Genomic DNA, 11,341 nt, shown 5'->3' with positions numbered 1-11,341 from the left:
TCACAGAACCATCGACTCCATCTGAATCAGTAATTACTTCCGAACCACTCACTGAACCAACAACCGCATCTGAAACACCAGTTGAAACTGAACCAGTAACTGAACCATCCACTCCATCTGAATCAGTGGTTACTTCAGAGCCAGTCACTGTGCCATCCAGTTCTACTGAATCCATCGTTACTTCTCAACCAGTCCCAGAGCCATCTACTCCATCTGAATCATTGATTACTTCCGAAGCTGTCACTGAACCATCCACTCCATCGGAATCAGTGGTTACTTCTGAAGCTGTCAATGAACCATCTACGGCATCTGAATCAATGGTTACTTCAGAGCCAGTCACTGAACCATCCACTCCATCTGAATCAATGGTTACTTCTGAACCAGTCACTGAACCACCCACTCCATCTGAATCAATGGTTACTTCAGAGCCAGTCAATGAGCCATCCAGTCCATCTGAATCCGTCGTTACTTCTGAACCAGTCCCTGAACCACCTACTCCATCTGAATCAGTGGTTACTTCTGAAGCTGTCACAGAACCATCGACTCCATCTGAATCAGTCATTACTTCCGAACCACTCACTGAACCAACAACCGCATCTGAAACACCAGTTGAAACTGAACCAGTCACTGAACCATCCACTCCATCTGAATCAGTGGTTACTTCAGAGCCAGTCACTGAGCCATCCAGTTCTACTGAATCCGTCGTTACTTCAGAGCCAGTCACTGAGCCATCCACTCCATCTGAATCAGAGGTTACTTCTGAAGCTGTCACAGGACCATCCAGTCCATCTGAATCAGTGGTTACTCCTGAAGCTGTCACTGAACCATCCAGTCCATCTGAATCAGTGTTTACTTCTGAACCAGTCACTGAACCATCCACTCCATCTGAATCAATGGTTACTTCTGAATCAGTCACTGAACCCCCAACTCCATCCGAATCATTGATTACTTCCGAAGCTGTCACAGAACCATCCACTCCATCTGAATCAGTGGTTACTTCTGAAGCTGTCAATGAACCATCTACGGCATCTGAATCAATGGTTACTTCAGAGCCAGTCACTGAACCATCCAGTCCTACTGAATCCGTCGTTACTTCTGAACCAGTCCCTGAACCATCTACTCCATCTGAATCTTTGGTTACTTCTGAAGCTGTCACAGAACCATCGACTCCATCTGAATCAGTCATTACTTCCGAACCAGTCACTGAACCAACAACCGCATCTGAAACAATGGTTACGTCTGAACCAGTCACTGAATCACCCACTCCATCTGAATCAATGGTTACTTCAGAGCCAGTCACTGAGCCATCCAGTCCTACTGAATCCATCGTTACTTCTGAACCAGTCCCTGAACCATCTACTCCATCTGAATCAGTGGTTAGTTCTGAAGCTGTCACAGAACCATCGACTCCATCTGAATCAGTCATTACTTCCGAACCAGTCACTGAACCAACAACCACATCTGAAACACCAGTTGAAACTGAACCAGTCACTGAACCATCCACTCCATCTGAATCAGTGGTTACTTCAGAGCCAGTCACTGAGCCATCCAGTTCTACTGAATCCGTCGTTACTTCTGAACCAGTCCCTGAACCATCCACTCCATCTGAATCATTGATTACTTCCGAAGCTGTCACTGAACCATCCACTCCATCTGAATCAGTGGTTACTTCTGAAGCTGTCAATGAACTATCGACTTCATCTGAATCAGTCATTACTTCAGAGCCAGTCACTGAGCCATCCAGTCCTACTGAATCCGTCGTTACTTCTGAAACGGTCCCTGAACCATCTACTCCATCTGAATCAGTGGTTACTTCTGAAGCTGTCATAGAACCATCAACTCCATCTGAATCAGTCATTACTTCCGAACCAGTCCCTGAACCAACAACCACATCTGAAACACCAGTTGAAACTGAACCAGTCACTGAACCATCCACTCCATCTGAATCAGTGGTTACTTCTGAAGCTGTCACTGAACCATCCACTCCATCTGAATTAATGGTTACTTCTGAATCAGTCACTGAACCCCCAACTCCATCTGAATCATTGATTACTTCCGAAGCTGTCACTGAACCATCCACTCCATCTGAATCAGTGGTTACTTCAGAAGCTGTCAATGAACCATCCACTCCATCTGAATCAATGGTTACTTCTGAACCAGTCACTGAACCACCCACTCCATCTGAATCAATGGTTACTTCAGAGCCAGTCACTGAGCCATCCAGTCCTACTGAATCCGTCGTTACTTCTGAACCAGTCCCTGAACCATCTACTCCATCTGAATCAGTGGTTACTTCTGAAGCTGTCACAGAACCATCGACTCCATCTGAATCAGTCATTACTTCCGAACCAGTCACTGAACCAACAACCGCATCTGAATCAATGGTTACTTCTGAACCAGTCACTGAATCACCCACTCCATCTGAATCAATGATTACTTCAGAGCCAGTCACTGAACCATCTACTCCATCTGAATCAGTGGTTACTTCTGAAGCTGTCACAGAACCATCGACTCCATCTGAATCAGTCATTACTTCCGAACCAGTCACTGAACCAACAACCGCATCTGAATCAATGGTTACGTTTGAACCAGTCACTGAATCACCCACTCCATCTGAATCAATGGTTACTTCAGAGCCAGTCACTGAGCCATCCAGCCCTACTGAATCCGTCGTTACTTCTGAACCAGTCCCTGAACCATCTACTCCATCTGAATCAGTGGTTACTTCTGAAGCTGTCACAGAACCATCGACTCCATCTGAATCAGTCATTACTTCCGAACCACTCACTGAACCAACAACCACATCTGAAACACCAGTTGAAACTGAACCAGTCACTGAACCATCCACTCCATCTGAATCAGTGGTTACTTCAGAGCCAGTCACTGAGCCATCCAGTTCTACTGAATCCGTCGTTACTTCTGAACCAGTCCCTGAACCATCTACTCCATCTGAATCATTGATTACTTCCGAAGCTGTCACTGAACCATCCACTCCATCTGAATCAGTGGTTACTTCTGAAGCTGTCACAGAACCATCGACTTCATCTGAATCAGTCATTACTTCCGAACCAGTCACTGAACCAACAACCGCATCTGAATCAATGGTTACTTCTGAACCAGTCACTGAATCACCCACTCCATCTGAATCAATGGTTACTTCAGAGCCAGTCACTGAGCCATCCAGTCCTACTGAATCCGTCGTTACTTCTGAACCAGTCACTGAACCATCTACTCCATCTGAATCAGTGGTTACTTCTGAAGCTGTCATAGAACCATCGACTCCATCTGAATCAGTCATTACTTCCGAACCAGTCACTGAACCAACAACCACATCTGAAACACCAGTTGAAACTGAACCAGTCACTGAACCATCCACTCCATCTGAATCAGTGGTTACTTCTGAAGCAGTCACTGAACCATCCACTCCATCTGAATCAGTGTTTACTTCTGAACCAGTCACTGAACCATCCACTCCATCTGAATCAATGGTTACTTCTGAATCAGTCACTGAACCCCCAACTCCATCTGAATCATTGATTACTTCCGAAGCTGTCACAGAACCATCCACTCCATCTGAATCAGTGGTTACTTCTGAAGCTGTCACAGAACCATCGACTCCATCTGAATCAGTCATTACTTCCGAACCAGTCACTGAACCAACAACCGCATCTGAATCAATGGTTACGTTTGAACCAGTCACTGAATCACCCACTCCATCTGAATCAATGGTTACTTCAGAGCCAGTCACTGAGCCATCCAGCCCTACTGAATCCGTCGTTACTTCTGAACCAGTCCCTGAACCATCTACTCCATCTGAATCAGTGGTTACTTCTGAAGCTGTCACAGAACCATCGACTCCATCTGAATCAGTCATTACTTCCGAACCACTCACTGAACCAACAACCACATCTGAAACACCAGTTGAAACTGAACCAGTCACTGAACCATCCACTCCATCTGAATCAGTGGTTACTTCAGAGCCAGTCACTGAGCCATCCAGTTCTACTGAATCCGTCGTTACTTCTGAACCAGTCCCTGAACCATCTACTCCATCTGAATCATTGATTACTTCCGAAGCTGTCACTGAACCATCCACTCCATCTGAATCAGTGGTTACTTCTGAAGCTGTCACAGAACCATCGACTTCATCTGAATCAGTCATTACTTCCGAACCAGTCACTGAACCAACAACCGCATCTGAATCAATGGTTACTTCTGAACCAGTCACTGAATCACCCACTCCATCTGAATCAATGGTTACTTCAGAGCCAGTCACTGAGCCATCCAGTCCTACTGAATCCGTCGTTACTTCTGAACCAGTCACTGAACCATCTACTCCATCTGAATCAGTGGTTACTTCTGAAGCTGTCATAGAACCATCGACTCCATCTGAATCAGTCATTACTTCCGAACCAGTCACTGAACCAACAACCACATCTGAAACACCAGTTGAAACTGAACCAGTCACTGAACCATCCACTCCATCTGAATCAGTGGTTACTTCTGAAGCAGTCACTGAACCATCCACTCCATCTGAATCAGTGTTTACTTCTGAACCAGTCACTGAACCATCCACTCCATCTGAATCAATGGTTACTTCTGAATCAGTCACTGAACCCCCAACTCCATCTGAATCATTGATTACTTCCGAAGCTGTCACAGAACCATCCACTCCATCTGAATCAGTGGTTACTTCTGAAGCTGTCAATGAACCATCTACGGCATCTGAATCAGTGGTTACTTCAGAGCCAGTCACTGAACCATCCAGTCCTACTGAATCCGTCGTTACTTCTGAACCAGTCCCTGAACCATCTACTCCATCTGAATCAATGGTTACTTCTGAAGCTGTCACAGAACCATCGACTCCATCTGAATCAGTCATTACTTCCGAACCAGTCACTGAACCAACAACCGCATCTGAATCAATGGTTACGTCTGAACCAGTCACTGAATCACCCACTCCATCTGAATCAATGGTTACTTCAGAGCCAGTCACTGAGCCATCCAGTCCTACTGAATCCATCGTTACTTCTGAACCAGTCACTAAACCATCTACTCCATCTGAATCAGTGGTTAGTTCTGAAGCTGTCACAGAACCATCGACTCCATCTGAATCAGTCATTACTTCCGAACCAGTCACTGAACCAACAACCACATCTGAAACACCAGTTGAAACTGAACCAGTCACTGAACCATCCACTCCATCTGAATCAGTGGTTACTTCAGAGCCAGTCACTAAGCCATCCAGTTCTACTGAATCCGTCGTTACTTCTGAACCAGTCCCTGAACCATCCACTCCATCTGAATCATTGATTACTTCCGAAGCTGTCACTGAACCATCCACTCCATCTGAATCAGTGGTTACTTCTGAAGCTGTCAATGAACTATCGACTTCATCTGAATCAGTCATTACTTCAGAGCCAGTCACTGAGCCATCCAGTCCTACTGAATCCGTCGTTACTTCTGAACCGGTCCCTGAACCATCTACTCCATCTGAATCAGTGGTTACTTCTGAAGCTGTCATAGAACCATCAACTCCATCTGAATCAGTCATTACTTCCGAACCAGTCCCTGAACCAACAACCACATCTGAAACACCAGTTGAAACTGAACCAGTCACTGAACCATCCACTCCATCTGAATCAGTGGTTACTTCTGAAGCTGTCACTGAACCATCCACTCCATCTGAATTAATGGTTACTTCTGAATCAGTCACTGAACCCCAACTCCATCTGAATCATTGATTACTTCCGAAGCTGTCACTGAACCATCCACTCCATCTGAATCAGTGGTTACTTCAGAAGCTGTCAATGAACCATCCACTCCATCTGAATCAATGGTTACTTCTGAACCAGTCACTGAACCACCCACTCCATCTGAATCAATGGTTACCTCAGAGCCAGTCACTGAGCCATCCAGTCCTACTGAATCCGTCGTTACTTCTGAACCAGTCCCTGAACCATCTACTCCATCTGAATCAGTGGTTACTTCTGAAGCTGTCACAGAACCATCGACTCCATCTGAATCAGTCATTACTTCCGAACCAGTCACTGAACCAACAACCACATCTGCAACACCAGTTGAAACTGAACCAGTCACTGAACCATCCACTCCATCTGAATCAGTGGTTACTTCAGAGCCAGTCACTGAGCCATCCAGTTCTACTGAATCCGTCGTTACTTCTGAACCAGTCCCTGAACCATCCACTCCATCTGAATCATTGATTACTTCCGAAGCTGTCACTGAACCATCCACTCCATCTGAATCAGTGGTTACTTCTGAAGCTGTCAATGAACTATCGACTTCATCTGAATCAGTCATTACTTCAGAGCCAGTCACTGAGCCATCCAGTCCTACTGAATCCGTCGTTACTTCTGAACCGGTCCCTGAACCATCTACTCCATCTGAATCAGTGGTTACTTCTGAAGCTGTCATAGAACCATCAACTCCATCTGAATCAGTCATTACTTCCGAACCAGTCCCTGAACCAACAACCACATCTGAAACACCAGTTGAAACTGAACCAGTCACTGAACCATCCACTCCATCTGAATCAGTGGTTACTTCTGAAGCTGTCACTGAACCATCCACTCCATCTGAATTAATGGTTACTTCTGAATCAGTCACTGAACCCCCAACTCCATCTGAATCATTGATTACTTCCGAAGCTGTCACTGAACCATCCACTCCATCTGAATCAGTGGTTACTTCAGAAGCTGTCAATGAACCATCCACTCCATCCCACTGAACCACTCCATCTGAATCAGTGGTTACTTCTGAAGCTGTCAATGAACTATCGACTTCATCTGAATCAGTCATTACTTCAGAGCCAGTCACTGAGCCATCCAGTCCTACTGAATCCGTCGTTACTTCTGAACCGGTCCCTGAACCATCTACTCCATCTGAATCAGTGGTTACTTCTGAAGCTGTCATAGAACCATCAACTCCATCTGAATCAGTCATTACTTCCGAACCAGTACCTGAACCAACAACCACATCTGAAACACCAGTTGAAACTGAACCAGTCACTGAACCATCCACTCCATCTGAATCAGTGGTTACTTCTGAAGCTGTCACTGAACCATCCACTCCATCTGAATTAATGGTTACTTCTGAATCAGTCACTGAACCCCCAACTCCATCTGAATCATTGATTACTTCCGAAGCTGTCACTGAACCATCCACTCCATCTGAATCAGTGGTTACTTCAGAAGCTGTCAATGAACCATCCACTCCATCTGAATCAATGGTTACCTCAGAGCCAGTCACTGAGCCATCCAGTCCTACTGAATCCGTCGTTACTTCTGAACCAGTCCCTGAACCATCTACTCCATCTGAATCAGTGGTTACTTCTGAAGCTGTCACAGAACCATCGACTCCATCTGAATCAGTCATTACTTCCGAACCAGTCACTGAACCAACAACCGCATCTGAATCAATGGTTACGTCTGAACCAGTCACTGAATCACCCACTCCATCTGAATCAATGATTACTTCAGAGCCAGTCACTGAACCATCTACTCGATCTGAATCAGTGGTTACTTCTGAAGCTGTCACAGAACCATCGACTCCATCTGAATCAGTCATTACTTCCGAACCAGTCACTGAACCAACAACCGCATCTGAATCAATGGTTACGTTTGAACCAGTCACTGAATCACCCACTCCATCTGAATCAATGGTTACTTCAGAGCCAGTCACTGAGCCATCCAGCCCTACTGAATCCGTCGTTACTTCTGAACCAGTCCCTGAACCATCTACTCCATCTGAATCAGTGGTTACTTCTGAAGCTGTCACAGAACCATCGACTCCATCTGAATCAGTCATTACTTCCGAACCACTCACTGAACCAACAACCACATCTGAAACACCAGTTGAAACTGAACCAGTCACTGAACCATCCACTCCATCTGAATCAGTGGTTACTTCTGAAGCTGTCACTGAACCATCCACTCCATCTGAATCAGTGTTTACTTCTGAACCAGTCACTGAACCATCCACTCCATCTGAATCAATGGTTACTTCTGAATCAGTCACTGAACCCCCAACTCCATCTGAATCATTGATTACTTCCGAAGCTGTCACTGAACCATCCACTCCATCTGAATCAGTGGTTACTTCTGACGCTGTCAATGAACCATCCACTCCATCTGAATCAATGGTTACTTCTGAACCAGTCACTGAATCACCCACTCCATCTGAATCAATGGTTACTTCAGAGCCAGTCACTGAGCCATCCAGTCCTACTGAATCCGTCGTTACTTCAGAGCCAGTCCCTGAACCATCTACTCCATCTGAATCAGTGGTTACTTCTGAAGCTGTCACAGAACCATCGACTCCATCTGAATCAGTCATTACTTCCGAACCAGTCACTGAACCAACAACCGCATCTGAATCAATGGTTACTTCTGAACCAGTCACTGAATCACCCTCTCCATCTGAATCAATGGTTACTTCAGAGCCAGTCACTGAACCATCTACTCCATCTGAATCAGTGGTTACTTCTGAAGCTGTCATAGAACCATCAACTCCATCTGAATCAGTCATTACTTCCGAACCAGCCACTGAACCAACAACCACATCTGAAACACCAGTTGAAACTGAACCAGTCACTGTACCATCCACTCCATCTGAATCAGTGGTTACTTCAGAGCCAGTCACTGAACCATCCAGTTCTACTGAATCCGTCGTTACTTCTGAACCAGTGCCTGAACCATCTACTCCATCTGAAGCATTGATTACTTCCGAAGCTGTCACTGAACCATTCACTCCATCTGAATCAGTGGTTACTTCTGAAGCTGTCACAGAACCATCGACTTCATCTGAATCAGTCATTACTTCAGAGCCAGTCACTGAGCCATCCAGTCCTACTGAATCCGTCGTTACTTCTGAACCAGTCCCTGAACCATCTACTCCATCTGAATCAGTGGTTACTTCTGAAGCTGTCACAGAACCATCGACTCCATCTGAATCAGTCATTACTTCCGAACCAGTCACTGAACCAACAACCGCATCTGAAACACCAGTTGAAACTGAACCAGTCACTGAACCATCCACTCCATCTGAATCAGTGGTTACTTCAGAGCCAGTCACTGAGCCATCCAGTTCTACTGAATCCGTCGTTACTTCTGAACCAGTCCCTGAACCATCTACTCCATCTGAATCATTGATTACTTCCGAAGCTGTCACTGAACCATCCACTCCATCTGAATCAGTGGTTACTTCTGAAGCTGTCAATGAACCATCTACGGCATCTGAATCAATCGTTACTTCAGAGCCAGTCACTGAACCATCCACTCCATCTGAATCATTGGTTACTTCTGAACCAGTCACTGAACCACCCACTCCATCTGAATCAATGGTTACTTCAGAGCCAGTCACTGAGCCATCCAGTCCTACTGAATCCGTCGTTACTTCTGAACCAGTCCCTGAACCATCCACTCCATCTGAATCAGTGGTTACTTCTGAAGCTGTCACAGAACCATCGACTCCATCTGAATCAGTCATTACTTCCAAACCAGTCACTGAACCAACAACCGCATCTGAATCAATGGTTACTTCTGAATCAGTCATTACTTCCGAACCAGTCACTGAACCAACAACCGCATCTGAATCAATGGTTACGTCTGAACCAGTCACTGAATCACCCACTCCATCTGAATCAATGGTTACTTCAGAGCCAGTCACTGAGCCATCCAGTCCTACTGAATCCGTCGTTACTTCTGAACCAGTCCCTGAACCATCCACTCCATCTGAATCAGTGGTTACTTCTGAAGCTGTCACAGAACCATTGACTCCATCTGAATCAGTCATTACTTCCGAACCAGTCACTGAACCAACAACCGCATCTGAAACACCAGTTGAAACTGAACCAGTCACTGAACCATCCACTCCATCTGAATCAGTGGTTACTTCTGAAGCTGTCACAGAACCAACCACTCCATCTGAATCAGTGGTTACTCCTGAATCTGTCACTGAACCATCCACTCCATCTGAATCAATGGTTACTTCTGAATCAGTCACTGAACCCCCAACTCCATCTGAATCATTGATTACTTCCGAAGCTGTCACTGAACCATCCACTCCATCTGAATCAATGGTTACTTCAGAGCCAGTCACTGAACCATCCACTCCATCTGAATCAATGGTTACTTCTGAACCAGTCAGTGAACCACCCACTCCATCTGAATCAATGGTTACCTCAGAGCCAGTCACTGAGCCATCCAGTCCTACTGAATCAGTCGTTACTTCTGAACCTGTCCCTGAACCATCTACTCCATCTGAATCAGTGGTTACTTCTGAAGCTGTCACAGAACCATCGACTCCATCTGAATCAGTCATTACTTCCGAACCAGTCACTGAACCAACAACCCCATCTCAAACACCAGTTGAAACTGAACCAGTCACTGAACCATCCACTCCATCTGTATCAGTACTTCCACCGAAATTACCAAAGTCTGGGGAAGATTCTAATCCTTCATCTAAAGTGCCACCTCTCGCGATACTAACAGCGGAACCCACAACTTCGTCTAAGTCACCAACATTTATACCAGATTTCCTACACCCATATGAAATAGGACCAGGAGATAAGTCCCCAACACATTATTCTGTTCTTCCTCAACCTAATCATGATGTTCCACCTGGACCAGTACTTGAGATACATCCCCCTATTTTCCCTAACATGCTGCCCAAAAAAGTGCACAAGCTACATAGACCATGGGTAAGGCGCAAGTGTTACAGAGGCTAAATGATGATGATGATAATGAATATGATCAAGTAAATTAATCATCTTCCAAAATCCTAGAAAGCAAAAATGTCTGATTGTGTTGTGTTATAAAAAATAAATTACAATTTACAATAAAAATGTTTTGTTATCCAATGTAATCGCTTTATCTAACAAAATGTTTTGGAAAAGTGAAATTGTAACTCAAAAATACATTAAAAAAACTATTTTCTTCTTTCTTTTATTTAAATGTAATTAAATTGGTACAATAGATAGACTACTTAAAATAAAGTATTATCTATATTATAAGTTTTGCTGCTCTGGTTGCATTATTGAATGATTATTCTTTTAGGGATTCTACAACAATTCCTTAACTGACCTCTCAAAGGGTCAGTTATTATTGTTTCAGTATTGAAATATCATCAGTCTCTTAATTACTGCATAGTCAGCGTATCAAAATACGCTTCAATTCAATTGCTTCAATTATACAAATAATTGAAGCAATGATGAGGTTAAAAAAATTTGTTTTTATAATAATTATTTTGTCAGTATGCAGTCTGCATGGTCAGTATTTATGGTGAATATTTATCAGCCTTCACTGTAACGTGTTAGTGTGGT

The 11,341-nt window shown here is 44.5% G+C and overlaps 2 protein-coding genes across 2 annotated transcripts; both read left to right on the top strand.

Annotated features, from left to right (window-relative positions):
- Positions 1-798: 798 nt before the first annotated feature.
- LOC109196351 (mucin-17-like) lies at positions 799-5,744 on the top strand. The gene has a single exon (XM_019350336.2). The coding sequence runs from the start codon at positions 894-896 to the stop codon at positions 5,742-5,744; it is 4,851 nt and encodes a 1,616-aa protein (XP_019205881.1). The 5' UTR covers positions 799-893.
- A 1,016-nt stretch (positions 5,745-6,760) lies between these two features.
- On the top strand, positions 6,761-10,831 carry LOC109196352 (mucin-17-like; the record flags this gene model as incomplete). The annotated part of the gene is made up of 1 exon (XM_019350337.1): positions 6,761-10,831. A coding segment is annotated over one exon (3,987 nt), but the record flags the coding sequence as incomplete, so codon positions are not given.
- Between the last annotated feature and the right edge of the window lie 510 nt (positions 10,832-11,341).

Source organism: Oreochromis niloticus, linkage group LG22 (genome assembly GCF_001858045.2).
Source record: "Oreochromis niloticus isolate F11D_XX linkage group LG22, O_niloticus_UMD_NMBU, whole genome shotgun sequence".
In the NCBI taxonomy this organism is placed as follows: domain Eukaryota; kingdom Metazoa; phylum Chordata; class Actinopteri; order Cichliformes; family Cichlidae; genus Oreochromis; species Oreochromis niloticus.
Note: the sequence above shows the minus strand (reverse complement) of the source record. Positions and strands in the feature narration are given on the sequence as shown.